Raw genomic sequence first — 17,217 nt, 5'->3', positions numbered from 1 at the left:
TGGGCAAGTCCTCCCCTCTTTGAAGTGCACAGACCCCAGCAATTAAGGTGAGAAAAGCAGAAGGTCTCAGCTGCCTCCTAAACACCTATCAGGGAATCCCAGGATCATTCATGCCTTTAGGGACCCAAGACCCAACTAAACTGGACCAGCCTATGTCCAAGTGCAAAGAGAAGCAGCCCCTTCGACTGGTCCTGGGGAAACCCAAGGCTTCTAGAAAGCTCCAGGTCTCCCGCTGGAATGCTGGAATGCTTCGTGGCACCCTCCTTCTGAGGAGCATCGTGTGACAGATCTCCAGGCAGGCTGAGCAGGAGGACATCAAAACTCACAAACAAAAGAGCTGCCACCAGACAACATTTCAAATGTCCATTTATTTTAATTAAATACAAACAAGGAAAAAAGGCACCATGGCCCATTCAAGTATTTTGCATAGATGTAGAAATATTGTAAACAATTAATAGGTGGACAAGAGAGAAGGGGGTCTGTTTTCCATGAATAGTCTCCCAAGTAAAAGAAAATTCACATTGCCCTGGATCCCAGACACTTACACGCACACACAGTGGATGGTGTGAGAGTGTGTGGGGGAGGGTAACTTTGGGGGCGCTCGGCTTGGATTCTGCAGAACCCCTTAGCACCTTTCCAGTTGGAGTCCTCCCCACCCTGTGGCTTTCTTGGTGTCCAGCAGAGCTGTTACAGGCGCATTTCACACAATCACTGACTTTAGAACTGGTTCCCCAATTTAAATATGGAAGTCTTCCACCCCCTCGGCCAAATACATTAGGACAGAGGTAAGGGGGGGCTTTATTCAAAAGGATTATTGCAAGAGGTGGCGAGGGACAACTGCGATTAAGACGGAGGGGCCACTGCAGTCCCAGGAGATCTGCAGACGTCTCGAGCTGGGGCAGAAAGGGGCTTTTCTTTTAGAGGGAGAAGTAAACAAGGCTACAAGAACCCAGGGCAAGCAGGCAGTTCTGACTGGGAGCCAGGCGCTGTCTCCCTCAAGGTGCCCCAAGGTTTACATTTCAGAGATGGCTCCCAGGCTCTTAAGAAAAACATTTCCGGGGCTGTAAAGCTGGCAGAAGACTAAATTAGCTTTTAGAAAGATTTGTGTGCATCTCCATCTGCACACAGGAGGTTAACTCAGCCCACCAAGCCTCCAGAAAGCACCTCTCCTTGCCCTCTGACGTGAGCCTGGACGCACCATCAGCCTGAGCTGACACCCAGCCCTTGCCCCCAAAGGCCAGGCATGGAGACGATCCCTGACTATACTTCTGGCCAAGTTCACTCCCCCACTGCCCCCTAGAAAAGCAAAGGCCTCTTCTTTCTGAGCTTTGGGATGCGAGCAGACCTCACAGCAGCTTGCCCAAGCATGGTCCCTACTGCAATATCCCTTTCAAATAAAGTCCCTCCTTTCTTAGGTCCAGATTTATCCTTGTCACCTCAGAGCAGCCCATGGGCACAGGAGGGAAAAGGGGCCCCTCACGGCCGGTCTCACTCCTGGGCAGCCATCTTGGCCTGCCAGAATGGCGATGCCCGGCTCCCTGAACAGAGCCAGGAGGGAAGCCTTACATAGAACTGGCGGTTCCAAGTCTCCCAAATTTTAACATGTCAACCATCTTCCAGTTCACAGTACGGTTTGATGGGATGGAGGTGGTATCAAAATAACAGAAAATAGAAATGAAACAAGAGAGCAACAACCCAACTCTCTTTGGGTTATGGTTCCAAGGAGAGTGGACTTCAGGTTCACAAGGCTCCAGCGGCCACAGTGGCTCTGGCATTTTCCCTCCCGAGCCTGTCTCCTGACCGGAGGGAGGAAAGCCAGACCAGCCACAGGAATGTCCGTGAGCCATGGGGGTGCCTTTAAGGGTGATGATTTTTGGGGGGTGGTGGGGGTCGTTTTCACCTTCGCTTTTCTGGGACCCAGCATTGAGGCCTGGGATGGTCGCAGTAGCACACTTCAATGGCAGGTTGTCCCCTGACTCAGTCGACAGCAAAGAAGGTCGAGATTGGCCGTGGGGGGCAACCAGGGCCCATGTCAGGGAGACAGGGGCGTGAACATCATGACTCCCTGAGGGAAGAGAACCCCGTTTTCCTGAGATCTTCCTAAAGCTGGCTCCTGCGTGTCCCCGGGTGCAGACCCCAAACCTCCCACTTTGTCCACAAACCCACGACTGAGCACCTGTGGCGTGCCGAGGACCGGCAGAGGGGTCGGGGGTGGAGAGTGGAAGCTCAAGTCTCTTCCTCTCACCGAGGTTTTCAAGAGCCGCACAGCACCTTTCTGGGGGCGGGGGATGGTGCCAGAGAACATTCCAGAGACAAGTCATCTGATTTAGCAGAGCACCACACAGCCCTCCTGCCCTGCTCTGGGGCGCCCCCCCGCCCAGGCTGCTCCCAGCTCTCTGTGTGCGAGGGCAGGTAAGAGCAATGACCAGAGAGAACACAGGAAAGTAGAACACAAACCCCAAGCTGACCCCAGCTCAGACTCTATTCCTTCAAGATGGCCGACTGCGGACTCTCCGGGGGCCTGTGGAGACGGGTGTGCTCTCTGCTCAGTGGCCAGACCCAGGGACAGGCGGGGGTTCCTAGGATGTCTGCTCCCTAGGTCACTGCACCTGCTGCTGTTCCTGGGGACCTTACCTACATTTAGGCTGGGGAGTAGCGGGGAGACCTTCACCCTGCCGAGGTCACAAAACACATTGAAAAATAACCAGTGGAGCCAGCCCTGGAGGCGGGACCCTGGCACGTAGGTCCCAAGCACCAGGTCCCCAGGAAGTCAGGGCTGCCAAGGGTCAGCTCTCCGCAGCACCGCACACGGGGTGGGTCCAAGTGGGAAAGGAAAAATCAAAAGCGCAGGTTACGTGGAAAGTGCAGAAGAGAAAACGAGGGCAACCAAGGATCATTGAGAGTCAAGAGTCGAAACCTTTGGCATTAGGCTCAGAGGAGGCCTGGTGCTCCCCCTGCTGTCTACACTGCCTACAATAGTACCTGTCTGAGTCGGAGTGACCCGTGTAAATATGGGGGTGTGGGGGTTGGGGGGCAGTGAGGAGGGGGCTGGATTTGTTCACATGGCCGCAGAGCCAAAAGCTGTGACCCCAGCCAAGCCCTGGGCAGGGACACAGCCGTGGCTGGTGTGACCCCTTGAAATCTCAGCGCTACAGAGGCTAGGTATGTGCCTCTGTCTCGCTCGGGACCTTCGAGGAAGGCAGAAGCGACGGAGAGCTCTCCTGCTCACCCCCCACCACAGGACAAGGAGGGATGGCTTCTCCGAGCTAAGTCCTGACCTGAAGGGCTGAAGGGGACTTTTCCCAGCTAGGCTTCTTGGCTCAGACAGCGGGCCATGGACACCTCTGAGGTGAGGGGCCAGGTGAAGGGAGGCTGGAGGAGAAGTGGCCATTCATCTGCTCCTGCATCAGCACGCCCCTCCCCCACCCCCAGGCCTGTATATTGCACAAAACAACGCTTGGATGCTATTGGATAGTGGTCCCTCTGGGCCTCTGAGGAGACTGGGGAGGCGCTGAGTCGAGAAGGAGATTTTCAGAGATGCCGTGGTTCCGGGGAGTAGGGAGGGCCGGGGGAGGGCTCAGAGGCGCCAGACAGGCTTCTTCCAGATCATGGTGTTCAGAGTCCTCAAGGAAAGGGAGCAGCCCCTTGGCAGGTCTAGATTCTGGAGCTAGCCATCCCCCCAGCCCTGTGTGATCTGTTGTCAGGAAACTGTGGAGAGAAAGAGGGGAGGGAGACAGACATCAGCTATCTGCCAGTCAGGGGATCATGGGGAGCCATCCTCTGGGTTTTGACAGGTCAGAAGGGTGACAACTGGCCAGCGACATCAACCCCACATGGTGGTGCCCCCACCCCAAGCTGACTGACAAGCCATCCCCCTGCCTCTCCCCCGAAGCCGCAGCTCAGTGCCCAGATCTCCCAGGGCCCCCCGGAAACACAGGGAGTCAGCCAGCTTCCTTAGCTCCCCTCTGCCTAACTCCTGGGACGGCAGCTGGAGACCTCATCAGCCCAGGAAGAGGTCCTAAGAGCAGTCATTTGTGCATATCCTACCATGGGCTGGCAGTTTATGTAAATTAACTGCCTTGACCTTCACAGCAACCTGGGGAGGCTAGCTCCACGCTTCTCATTGCCTCTCTGCAGGAAAGGAAACAGACTCAGGAGGGTGCCTTGCTCAGGGCCACCCAGCCAGTCAGTTGCAGATCCAGGTGTGAAGTTATCATGGCTCAGATTTCTAAGCATCACTTTTCACACGAACAAAAGTCCCCTAGGCCCACTTAAGGGAGAGTCATACAGATACCAAGAAACACTCAGCTTTTGTCCTTGGCCTTTGTTCTGGAGGTTCAGCCCTACAACAAGCCGCACGAACTCCAAGGTTTTCTCAACCACATTCTTGTCCCCTGGAGCCCTCTGGCTTTAGCTTTTACCTCCAGGGCTTCCGCAGACTCACCTTCGGGGCAGACGCTCCCAGAGGCCGGGAGTGCTGGGGGACAGTGGCAGTGGGCAGCAGTACGGAGGTGCCACCTGGCCGGGGCAGGTTCTTGCGACCTGGCACTGGGTTAGCTGGGAGAGCCTTCTGGGGCGGCCGGGGCCTGGAGAAATCCTGGGGAGAAAGCCACAAGCCTCACTCAAAGCCCGGAGGGGCCTGTTCAAAAGAAAATGTTCCCAATATAATTACAGGCCAACATCAGGTGAGAAAGGGGATACACTACACTCTAGGGTCCTGTTTAAAAAGAAGTTGTGTGCCTACGTGTTTTAATGCTCAGGAAAATGCCTTTTGGAGAGCAAGCTGGAAGTGTCTATTAAAATTAGAAAGAATCATCCCCTGACCTAACAGTTCCACAGCCATATTGAAGAACTACCTGCACAGGTACACAAAAGTAAAATGACAAGGACGTTCCTTGCAGCACTGTTTGTGACAGCGAATAGGTACCATAACTTCCTCCGTTAGACATATTATCGAATTTACACAGTCACACAGGATGCTGAGCTCAGAAAGAACGAAGAAGTTGATGTGTGCTGATGTGGGAAGGGGACACTGTCATGAGGCTGAGGCACAAGCTACAGAGGACAGTTCACATAAAACACACCATCACCAGTGGCCCTTGCCTCCTGCCCACAGTGTAACTGCAACCAGAAAGTTGGGAAGCGCCAAAGACCGAACGAGTAACAGAGGTTGGTGACGGGGTGTGAGTGGGGAGGGGGCTCGCCCAGACGAACACGAAATTTTTCCAGGGAGACCATGTATGTGTATTACCTGCACAAATAAAAGTAAGACTGAAAAAGGACTGGTTTGCTGTGGGGCACACGGTGGAAGGAGTTCTTTCCCCTGGGCATTTGTATCACCCTGACACTTCATCACCTTCTCACGAAGGCCTTCCCTGACCACCTTGTTTAAGATTATAACACCCCCACGCCTGGCCACCCACAACCGATCTACTGCCCGGTGCCCTAGGGTGACATCATCCTCATTCAACGAGCCTCTGGTATGGGCTGTTTAAGAGCAACGGTCTGAACCGACTGCTCCCTAGTCTCTCCGCCCACGTTCTGTTCCCCCTTCACAGCCGCTGTCTCTACGCATTGCTTTCTCCCCTCTTATCCCTTTCTCCCCTCCCCCTCTGCCACGGGCCCCCTAAGGTTCATATGTTGTAGCCCCAACCCCCAGTGCCACAGAATGGGACAGTCTTTGGGAGACTCGGCTTTTAAAAAGGTGATTAAGTTAAAAGGAAGCCCTGATCCAGTCTGAGCAGTGTCCTTAGAAGCGGAAATGCGGACGCGCAGGGAGACCCGGGGCAGGCGCACACAGGAAGGACCGTGTGAGGACAGAGGAGAGGCCAAGGAGAAAGGCTTTGGACGAAGCCACATCTACTGACCCCTGGTGTGGGACGTCCAGCTTCCAGACTGTGAGAAAATAAATGTCTGTTGTTTGAGCCCCTCGGTGGTGTTTGCTGAGGCCGCCTGAGCAGACTAATGCCCTCTCATCTTCTGGCTCCTTCCCCTTGCTCCCTCCCTCTCCCCTTCTCTGTCAGCCTCTCCCCTCCCCTTCTGCACTGCTTTTCCCAGCCCACCCCTGCCCCAGATGGGAAAACAGGAAAGCAGAGGCTTCACCTTATCAGCAAACCAAACCTGATTGATGCTCTCAGCTCTGCCAAACTGTGACACTGCCCATGTCCCAGAGGCCCTCCAAGACCTGCTGCCAACGCCACAGTCGTTAGGTTCAGAGACAGGCTGGGCTCCCGTGGAGCCCTCTGGACGGTGCCCAAGAAAAGCAGTCCCGGGAGGAAAATAAGCAAATCCCCTGCTCCCCGGTGGAGTCACACCCAAAATACACAGTTTGACTCGGGAAGGCAGCAGGTCCAGCCACCGCCCTGGAAACATCTGTGCGTGTGCTGCGGGCGTTCTGCCAGAAGCTACGGCTGCAGCCACCAGAGCCCATGCAGCCTCCCAGAGCACCCTGCCCCTGACCTGCCCCACAATGAGCCAGGCTGCACGGGACCTCCCTTGTCAGACATCCTGGCCAGTGGGAGACCCCGATAGGTACATGGTAGGGGGTAGTTCCTAAGATGAGAGAAGTGTGAGGCCACCAGACCCAGGCTTTGGGGGTCAGAGAAGGCTTCGCAGGGGACAAGGCATCTAAGAGGAGATCTGCCCATGATGGGGAGCTGGGTGTCTGGAAGGAGGAAAGTGCACCGGGCAGCAAAAACAGCATTTGCAAAGGCCTAGAGAAGAGAACAAGACGAGGGGGAGCAGAAAGCAGCTGATTTGGGGTGGAAGGTGGGTGGTGGCTTGTCACAAACTTGGCCAACCAGGGAGGGAGTCCTCCATCATTCAGGGACTGCCTGGGGAGGGTATCTTCCCATAGCCGTTGCTCTCACCCTGTAGCTACCAGCAGGCAGAAATGGCAGTTAGCTCAGACTCGACGAGTTCCATCTTCACAGCCTTGGTCACCACACCCCCTTCATTGGCAGCCTTCAAAGCAATGAACGCCGCCAGTCTAGGGTTGCTGAGGATTCGCTTACCTGGGAGAGGATGCAATTTGGTGGAGGGGGCATTGGCCGGCTTGGGGGTGGCCTCCTGGATGACTCCTTCCTCTCTACTTGGGGCCCGGCGCCTGGAGGGTTCCTAGGAGCCCTGATGAGGTGTGCTGTCAATGGCATAGGAGGGGTCCCGACCTGCAGATAGTCCGGAGGGGGCCGGGGAGGAGGCTGGGGGGGCTTCCGTGGGGTTTCAGGGGTATTGGCCACCTGTATGTGTAAGACAAGAAATGTCTTAAGACAAAGGAACCCTCAATGCACTTAAGAACTTAGGAGCACCCCTGTGAGATGACCAGCGGCCGAGGGAGAGCAGGGTGACTTGCTAAATCCTGGGGACCCCAGAGGTCAGAACCTTTACAGTCATCAGGGGATGTCAGAACCAACTGGATGTCTCTGATGCCAAGGAAGTGGCTTTTATTATCGATCTCATGGGCCACAGAGGCTGTGAGGAAAATCCAGTAGGGTCCTGAGGATGAAGGAAAAGTAGCAAAATTCAAGGTACAAAGCCCTTACCTTTCGCTTGCCCTGGGGGGTCTGCAACTTGAACGTTGGGTTGGCATGGCCAGTTCCACTGTTCTGCGACACCCTGAAGGGACAGCTAATAGCAAGGAATGGGGAGAAGATGGGAAGAGGGGTGATCATTGAGAGTCAGTCCCTGGACCAGACTCTGACTCAGTCATGGCTAGTAAACAGCTGGATCTTCCCCCCAATCTGCTCCGGAGGAAGTGGGATCGGTCCCCCTGGACCCCAGCTTCCTAAGTGTGGAGACATGTGTGGCCAATGGAGGACTCCCAGGGAAAAGAGCTGGCTTTATATGAAGCAGGGTTTTCCTTGGCACCTTCTCGTCACCCTTTTAAGACTTTTCTCCCCCAAGGAGACAGTGGATGTCATCAGCCACCAACTAATGGTTCCCCTTAGGCATCGAGTCACAAGGACCCGGGCTTTAAAATCCCTTCCAGCACGGGTACAATTTAACACGGACTCAGAGACTAGACACCTCCCCCATCCCAAGGAATGAATAGCTTAAAAAAACAAAAACAAAAAACGTAGTCTTTATCTTGAGCTGATGTCCAGCTACCCCCGGGGAGTGTCTTGGGCTACTCTTTCTCTCTGTTGCCTCAGTTTCCAGCTCTTTTCATAGGGAGCAAATCAATTAGATAAAGGGTAGAAAATAGATTTCTTCAACTTGACTTGGGTGGGGGCATTCTGCTGAGAAGGACTCTGATGCGGAGCCCAGGCTCAGCAGAGGACACTCCCAGTAAGGTCAATGAGCACTGTCTGCCATGACCTTGGACGTGGTGAGGGGAGGAGGAGCGTGCACCCTGCGTCCGCCTTCCCTGAAGGAGGCCCACCACCATATCACCAGCTGTGTCAGCTGGCACCGCGCACAGGAAACTCTGTGATCCGCAACAGACCCCAAGTCCGTCACGGCACTCCATTGTACCTGAACTGTTGCCTCAGCTTGGAGGGAAGGGTGAAGGGCTTGAGTTGGCTCAGTTTGCTGTTCTGCTTGCAGCAGTGGTACATCAGCACCAGGACCACCAGCACGAAGATGGCCGAGAACACTCCGGCTAGCACGGGGCCCACACCTTCCAGAAGCAGAAGCCAGAGACTGAGAAGCTGTTGGCGCCACAGCAGTGGGTTTCGAACAACATATTCTGATTCTTCTTCAGATACTGATTTGCATTCAATGTGTGTTACTTATTTTAACTTAAAAAATTATAATGAAGATAATTTTTGAAAGGCTTGGAAACCAAAAGGCTAAAATCCTCGAGATGCCCAGTGGAAAAATGTTTTTCTGAGTGGTTCACAATTTTAAGCTTCGTCCATCTAGCAGGGGTGTTCAGCCTGCGGGCCGCGCGCAGCCCAGGATGGCTGTGAATGTGGCCGAACACAAAATCACAAATTTACTTGAAAACACCATGAGATGTTTTTGCGATTATATGTTGCAATGCATTGAATGTGTGGCCCAAGACAACTCTTCTGCTTCCGGTGCAGCCCAGAGACACCAAAAAAAGTTTGGACACCCCTGAAAGGGAATCTAAACCATTCTAATGTGCTCCAGGTTCATGACTACTTTTAAGTGGCTGAGGAGGACTGGTTGCCACTCAACGCCACCCTCAATAGGTTGAGATCATTCAATAACCTACAGTCTGTCTTACTCTCTCTCAGAGGATTCACTCTACTCAGTGGAAACGACAGAGGAAGAGCCACTGAGCTGAGCCCCACACGAGGCTGCCAGATGCAGCTGCTCCTCCCATTTGGCTTCTCTTTCTTTTGTTCCCGCGTCTGCAAAATCTGGATAATGGAGCTAATTCATTATCCCTCTGCAACAGGCCACCTGCCCCCGTGGCACCCACCCTTCCTCACAAAGGTGGGCAGAGGCCCGGAGCAGGCCAGGCACTCACCCTGGGGGGGCATGGGCCCACTGTCGACGCTGCCCCCCTGGCCGGGCGTGTTGCAGAAGGGTGGGGCCCAGCCCGGGAAGCAGTGGCAGTTCTGGTTGTTGTTGCAGACCTGGAGGGAGGGCCGGGAAGAGGCGTCAGCACCCTGGAGAGCTCCGGCCTCCCCCAAGGCGGGACCCCAGGTGCCCAGCCCCAGGCCCCTGGGCAGGCGTACCCCGTGGCCATTGCACTTCTTCCCGCAGCCTGCCATTTCAAAGAAGGAAGTGTTCCTGCACTGTCCCTCGAAGCAAATCTGCAGTGAGAGGGAAACCGAACCGTCAGCTCGACCTGGCTCAGAAAGGCAGCCCACTTCAGACTCCTGCAGTGAATGTTCGAAAACCAGAAAAGCCAAGGACTGGACAGCAGTTAACTAAATTCCTCTATCACCTTTGTGACTAGTGAGAAAACAACACACACTATATTGTGAAATCATATTTGATAACAAATGTGTTATTACATCCTACATTATTGTATGTCAGTTATATGTCAGTTACTTAATTGTATATTATGTACTAAACCAAGTTTTAGAAACCATGAAACTTAGAAATGGTGATGGTGACAGCGGTCTACTCTGTGCCAAGTGCCACCTACCAAGTGTTCCATTTGTTGTTGTTTTTTTAAGAACTTCATTCTCATAGTTAACTTGGAGACGAGTACCGCTATTTTTTTCAGGCTTCTCTAATTGCTATTCTAGTCCACCGCTTACTTCACACGAAAATTAATGACGAGGACAAAAGTGACCTTGATAGCGGCCAGCCCATCCAGGTGCAGAGGTGTTGGGCCGGCTGGGCTTTGAGCCTGGGCATCCCCCTCAGCGCTCACACTTCTCGGTCACTGCCCTCGCTTCTCAGTCACTGTCACGCTTCTCAGTCACCGCCTTCTCGGTCACAGCCCAGCCCCTGAGGGAAGTGGTAGGAAGGGACTCACATGGTTGTGGCCACACTTGGTTCCAGTCATCACTAGGCCTGGGTCCAGAATGTCACCCTCTTCCCGGGGACTTCGGTAGACGTGCGTGCCCCGACATCGGATCTGCCTCCCGTTCATGACGATGGTGGTATCAATGGACACTGCGTTGGATTCCAGCGGCCGGGCCTCCGCACTCTGACACTGGATCTTCCCACATTTGGCATCTCTGGCCCGAGAGAGAAGGAGATCAGAGGCTGCGGAACAGCTGGGGCATAGAAGAGCTTAGCTTTTCTTGACCAGGACAGCAGGCTTCCAAGCCTGGGGGAGGGGCAAAGGGGCAATGCACGTGCTCTAGGAACCCACCAGGTGGACCTAGACCAAGGGAAGGAAACAGGAGCCTTGTCTCTGCAGATCCAGGCCAAGAGCCGGACTCAGGGAGTTCTCTTCACTGCAAGGACAGTGGCCCGAATGGAGCAACCTGTCCCTCTACGGTCCTTGTATCCCGTGCACGCAGGTGCTACAACCAGAAGCCTGGTGCCACTCAAGACTCCCCATTCCCCCTTACTCTTGGGTTCAAGTGGTTTTCAGGCTCTGTCAATCCTCCCTCTTATACATGGACTCCAATTCACACCATCATCCTCTCTTACCCGGACACCAAGAAACTGACCTCGGCCCCCAGTTTTGCCCCATTGGAATCTAATTTCCAAACTGCTCTCAAGTCGAGTCCAAACTCTCTCAGCCAGGTGTTGAGGATTTTTTATGATGTGGTCCCTGCTTCACTATCTGGTCTCACTTCTGAGCAGCTCCCTCTACACTGCGCCCCAACATTAGACTTTGTATCACATTGTTATCAGTTCTCTGACCACCAGTTTTCCACTCCTCACCTCTCTGCCAGGGACCCTCTCCCATGTACCAGCACTCAACCCACCTGATTTGGCTGGAGAGTTTGTTCAGCTCCCAGCTCAAGCATAAGTTCCTTTGGGAAACCACCTCCACCCACTAAGATCGGGCTGGGTGGCTCTCTCCACATGTCCAGTATCCCCCTGCACTGTTAATTCAAAGTGCCATGTACTCAGCACCGTATCTGGCACACGGTAAACCCTCAATAGGTAGGGGATAGGTGAGCAGATGGATGAATAGATGGATGGGTGGCTGGTTGGATAAAATGAATGAATGAATGAATGAGTTCAAGAACGATGGGGCTATTCAGATGAGGGTGTAATTAGCACCCTCCAGAAGTGACCCAAGAAGGCTGGCTCCCTGCCCTACTGTGAAAAGGTCCCAAAGGAAGTCTGACCAGCTTTCTAGAAAGCGCTGCCCTCCACACCCTCCGCCAGGCTTCCTTAGGGCTGAATGGGGCATTGTCCAGCAATGGGCCTGGGCGAGGTGACTGACTCTGATCAATTTATTTAAAGGCCCAGCTCTGGGGCTGGCCAAGCTGCTGGGCTGGGTGGAAGGGAGGAGAACAGAGCAGGAATTGCTTTGTGACCCGCTCTTCTCACAGGGTCCGCCTTACAGTCATTACCTCAAGTTGCATTTCTTGTGTTCCCCATTCATGTCCTTCCCACAGTTTCCAAAGGTGTCCCCGGCCACATTCACCTTCTCGAAGCAGAGATCAGGGGCAGGCCGGGCTCCTGAGTGGGCAAGAAACATTTATCAGTACACTAGGCAGCTTGAGTAGAAGTCAGAAGCCCCTCAAAGGGCAAAGCCAGTTCTTGGGAAAGGGTCAAGGTTGGGAAAGCTTTTTGGGAGAGAATATTCCGCCTTTTCTTCCTGGACCCCCTATTAACCTGTCCTATTCCTACTCATAGAAAAAGGTTTTACATCAGTTCTTTATACTTTATTATTGAGGTTTTATATCTGTGGGGTTGTATGTTAAGCCTTCTCTCTAATAAAAAAAGCCTTGTCCTTTTCCAGAATTTTTAAAAATAGGTAAATACATATGCAAAATTTTAAGGAAATAAAGTAGGTCTTGGGAATTGTTCTAACTAGCCATTTCAGTTTTTACTTCTCCACATCCTGGAAAAGCGATTGCAATGAACAATGTCTCTTCTGTAGATGCCTACATATCTTCTACATAGAATTCTTTTGCATCTTTTAGAGATAATTTCTCTAATAAAGAATGACAGTGCAGTCTATTCACTGTTCTGCACCTTGCACTGTTCACTGAACTCATTGTGGGAGATGATTTTACTCAGAACGTTCAGAGCTGCCTCCTTTTATTCAGCTGCATCACGTTCCACCGCACGGCTGTACCAGAATGAATGTCATCTGTCCCTATGGCGATGTGCCTAGTAACCAACAGCACTGCAGCAACTACCCTCATAAATTTGTCATCACCTGTATGTTCAAGCAGAGTGGAAGGTACGTTCCTAAGTAGTAGAATGGACGGGCCCCATGATCAGTGTGCTGGAAATTTCTGTGTCTCCAAATTGCTCTCCAGAGGGGCTGCCTCTGGTCCCCCACACTCTCCACACTGCTGTATCATGACTGTTCTTCTTGTGTTGCCACAGTACTGTTACCACTATTACATCATCACGTTCACTCTTCCGTCCTTGCCAATCTGATATGTAAAAAACCCTGGCTTACAGTAGTCATAATTCGATTTCGCTGAACACGAATGAGGGTAAACATCTTACAGGCGAGGGCTGTTTACATTTCCTTTTCTGTCTCCAACCTCTGCCTACTTCACGTTTGGATTGTTCTCATCCATTTCCCTGCTCTGTGAACATAAAGCATGGAGGAACTGGGGGGAACCCAGTCCACTGCCTGCCCCTGGAAGTCTGCCCTGACCCAAGGGTAGGATCTGGAGACGCTGTTTGAGAGCCAAGACTCGACGCCCAGCAGAGGTGGGGACAGGAGGAGGGCTGCTCCCCGCAGCTCACTTACCAGGCCCCCACAGCTGCTGGCACTGCTTCTGGTAGGTGAGGCACATGCCATTGTAGCAGTAGGCCTGGCCGCCCTCGCAGGGGGTGCCGTCCATCTGGTAGAAGTTGGTGGGACAATGGGCAGACTTGCCCGTGCAGAACTCCGGGAGGTCGCACTGCCGGGCCTGCTGGCGGCACAGTGTGCCAGGGGCCAGCAGCTGAGCCAAGGAGAAGAGGCAAAAGCGTCAATGTTTTGCCTGCCCTCGCCCCTCCCGGCAAAGGGCTCGGGAGCCTCACTCTGGCGGAGCATAATGTCCCACTGCTACCATTTCACATGAGCTCACTCGTTCAAACAGGCGCTGACCTCCTCCTCTGAATAGTGACCTGAGTTGTCCAGGTGTTTTCACAAATGCTAACTCACTTCCTCTTCACAAGAAGTAGGTAAGAAATAAAATTTATGCGACAATCTACACCTGACTAAGCGCTTCAGTAATAATGCCTACTCGTACGGAGCTCCCGTGTGAATGCCCAGTACAAATATTACTCCATTTAGTTTTCATGACAGTTTTATGCAATAAAATTATCTCTCTTTTATAGATTATAAAACCTGAGACAGCATAGGTTAATATACCCAAAGTCTCATGGTGAGTAAACACCAAAAGAACCAGGTCCACTAATATGTACAGAGATTCCTGGCTGGTATAGCTCAGTAGACTGAGTGTGGGACTGTGAACTAAGGGATCGCGGTTGGATTCCCAGTCAGGGCACATGCCTGGGTTGCAGGCCAGTTCCCAGTAGGGGACACACGAGAGGCAACCATACATTAATACTTCACTCCCTCTCTTCTTCCCTTCCCCTCTAAAGATAAATAAATAAAATCTTTTAAAAAATATGTACACAGAGATACATACACACACATATTATAAACTCACATATTCAAATATTCAGACCCATCCACACATATACATGCAAATTACCTGCACATACATGTTGTCCTGAACATCTACATGCATACCCCTGCTCATTATGTGTTCATTGGGGTCCCGGCTCCATGTTTCTGAAATTTTGAGGCCCCCTCTTCCCCAAGACAGAGGCTGCACCGGGTCCATCACGGCCACGGCAGGGCATTGGGCTGTCAGGTCAGAACCCAGGTCAGAACCCTAGGTCGGGGGGGAGGGCCACTCACCTTGCACCGGTGGCAGCAGGCGCCGTGGGCACACTCAGCGCCTTCTCTCAGGGTGCAGTCAGAGGCATTGCAGCAGGGATTTTCACATTCCTGGGGGGCAACGGGAGGGGGCGTGAGCCTCTGGGGCAGCGGGACCTGAGACAGGAGTCTGGGCGGGCTCAGGGCTGCACTGGCCTCCCGTACCTCCCCTCCCCCGCCCCCTTCCCACATGTCCCTGGAGCCCTGGCTTCCTAGAAGGCTTTCCCCCAAAATCACTTTACAGCTTAACCGCTAAGGTAATGTGTATTTACTGTAGAAACACACATACACCCACACACACAATCATCAGTAGCACCACAACTCAGACACAACTCCATTTGGAGTGTGGATACTTTTCCAGGCATTTTCCTATAAATAGAAACATATACCTATTTTATAAAATCATGGCACCCAAACTGTTCTGTAATGTAATACAATATGCACACTTCTCCATGTAATCATGTATCCTTGCAACATGGTTTTCAGTATAGCATTACACTATACGGAATTCTGCAATTTGTCTTCTTGCCCCCAGTACAACACCCCAAGACTGTCTTCTACGCTGCCCTCTCTGCGCCCCACCCCTGCACCCCACCCCTCCGCCCCTGCCCCCAGCCCCCAGCCTTGCTATCCCATCCAAAGAGGCCGTGGAGAGCAAGGACATCCGGCACCAGCTCGAACGCTGTTTCTATCAGCCCCCGGGGCCTGCTTCCTCGGACTTCTCCCACCACCTGCTGCTCTTCCACGACCCGTGTCTGCAGGCCTTTCCGGGACAGAAGGTCTCCTGGGGTTCCACGCTCCTCTCTCTTCCTTCCTGCCCCACTGGTCCTCATTTGCTGACATACGGCATGAGATTTAAAAGAATGACGGATGGCCAGGGCCTCCGGGTGTCCTCATAACACCCCCGCTGTGGTCACAGTTCACAGTTCTCGACACCGCGCCAGCCCGCTCGCACAGGACCACGACAGCCCGAGAGGCAGGATGGGTCCCCTTCACAGACGGTAAAATGGTGGCTCAGGCAAGCCCCATGGCTGCTCGAGGCGCACACCTGGCAGGTGTGGGAGCCGAAGCCCAGCCACATCTGCCCAGGGCCCACTCTGTGCTTACTGGCCACATGGTAAGTGTTACTGCACAGGTCTGGCCTACTGCAGTGACACCTGCCACTGCCTAACTAGAGATCCCCCTGTTAAGAGGGGGAACAAGAACACTTCCCTTCCATTAATCTACCCCCATCCTGGACTCCTGGCAAATCCTTTCCTTCCAACAAACCGTGTCTCCTCCACCCTCAAGGCATGGCCCCTCCCTGGACTGAAATGCACCTTTTCTCCTTGTACTCCTCACTAACTCCCAATAGCCTTTGGGCATGGGGTCAGAGGTCACCCCCAGGTAGGACAGCTCCCCTCATCCTACATAAACTCATAGCTCCTTGTCATTGGCCCTCCTAGTATTTAGATACTTTTGCAACTATTTCATCCATTTGTGTTTCCCTCACTATACTAAATGTATTGCAAGACCAGGGGCCACATCTATTTTTGCTGTATTTATATCGGACATAGCACCCAACTCAGTAACTATTTGTAGATCAGCCACTGCTCCAGATAGAAGCCAACCGGCTGAGCCTGCTTGTGGGCTGCTACTGAAGTCCATGGGCCCCCCCAAGATAATAGAACACCCTCCCTTCTGAAGGGTCTGGGCGGATTGCTGTGAATTCACGGTGATGGGGTGCCAGAGCCTTTAGCCGGTTCTTGTTTTATTTTGAAAGTTACCTGCTGACATTTAAAAACCAATCAAACCCTAGGGAAGGTTATAAAATCCAACAGTCTTTTCCACATACACAGACCCCAAATCTGCCCCCCACCACAGCTAACTGTTACTCATGCATTCTCCCCTAAACTGTTTTCATGTTAAGGTACATATATCTTCACGCTTCCAAAGATAAAGATAAAACTATCCAGTTCTGCTTTTTGCAGAACAACATGTGTCCATTCAAAGTGACAGGGCTCTGCTGCACACCTGTCACTCATTTTCAAGACCAAAACAGCTCTGTTCCTTCTTCCTCCTAACAGCCCTTTTCGGACTTGACCGTACTTCCTGCTTCCTCTTTCAATCATCTCTTCTCCAGGCTGAACAGTACGAGCTTATTATTTTAAGCATCCTCATACGGCCCAGATTCAAGTTCATGTGACCAGCTGTGTGGCTTCTAGAATAAATTCAGTGCGGCCGGAAGGCTAAAAAGGCCGCTTGCCACTGCACTGGTGAAGCTTGTGGCCTCTGGTTAGATCATACACCCACAAGGAAAAGCCCACCCCAGCCTGGACACACACGGCGACAACCTCAAACTGGGAGCATCTGCAGAAATGGCCCATCGTCCAGGCTTACTCTCCACATCGTATTTGTGATGTTATAGGACATGCACACAACCAAGACACTTTTCGTTCTCTTTGGACTGGAGCCTCGAAACAAATGCTTATCTTCCCTCCAAGGCCAGGAAACCTTACCTCTTCCTCCCCACAGTCGCACTCTTCCCCGTCTTCCAGGTACCCGTTTCCACATCGTCGGCCTCCGTACAGAGTCCTGGTGTCTGGCAGGTTCGAGAGACACATCCCACCACCTGACTGCAAGTACCGGTCCAGCTCCCTTTTGTTGCACCCATTGAACACTTTGGGGAAAGGATGGCTGGTGGAGAGTAAGGCTGGAGTTAGCTGGACATCTGAGCACCAAGCAGACAGAACAGCTGTCAGTCCTGCTGCCCACTGGGCTGGTTCCCC

General features: G+C 52.8%; 1 protein-coding gene across 2 annotated transcripts in view; it reads right to left on the bottom strand.

The window, feature by feature from the left end:
- Positions 1–349: 349 nt before the first annotated feature.
- The window catches only part of ADAM19 (ADAM metallopeptidase domain 19), a 79,832-nt gene continuing 62,964 nt past the window's right edge, over positions 350–17,217 (bottom strand). For both annotated transcript variants that reach the window (XM_037044809.1, XM_037044808.1), the window contains 12 exons: positions 16,948–17,125; positions 14,432–14,521; positions 13,268–13,463; positions 11,904–12,012; positions 10,400–10,604; positions 9,648–9,725; positions 9,437–9,545; positions 8,473–8,617; positions 7,542–7,626; positions 7,014–7,238; positions 4,445–4,597; positions 350–3,708 (listed from right to left, as the gene is read on the bottom strand). In XM_037044809.1, coding sequence (XP_036900704.1) covers positions 3,655–3,708; positions 4,445–4,597; positions 7,014–7,238; positions 7,542–7,626; positions 8,473–8,617; positions 9,437–9,545; positions 9,648–9,725; positions 10,400–10,604; positions 11,904–12,012; positions 13,268–13,463; positions 14,432–14,521; positions 16,948–17,125 — 1,627 coding nt within the window. In that variant the 3' untranslated portion in view covers positions 350–3,654. The remainder of the gene's footprint in view (positions 3,709–4,444; positions 4,598–7,013; positions 7,239–7,541; positions 7,627–8,472; positions 8,618–9,436; positions 9,546–9,647; positions 9,726–10,399; positions 10,605–11,903; positions 12,013–13,267; positions 13,464–14,431; positions 14,522–16,947; positions 17,126–17,217) is intronic.

Source organism: Sturnira hondurensis, unplaced genomic scaffold (genome assembly GCF_014824575.4).
Source record: "Sturnira hondurensis isolate 20B ecotype Veracruz unplaced genomic scaffold, ASM1482457v3 Scaffold0004152, whole genome shotgun sequence".
In the NCBI taxonomy this organism is placed as follows: domain Eukaryota; kingdom Metazoa; phylum Chordata; class Mammalia; order Chiroptera; family Phyllostomidae; genus Sturnira; species Sturnira hondurensis.
Note: the sequence above shows the minus strand (reverse complement) of the source record. Positions and strands in the feature narration are given on the sequence as shown.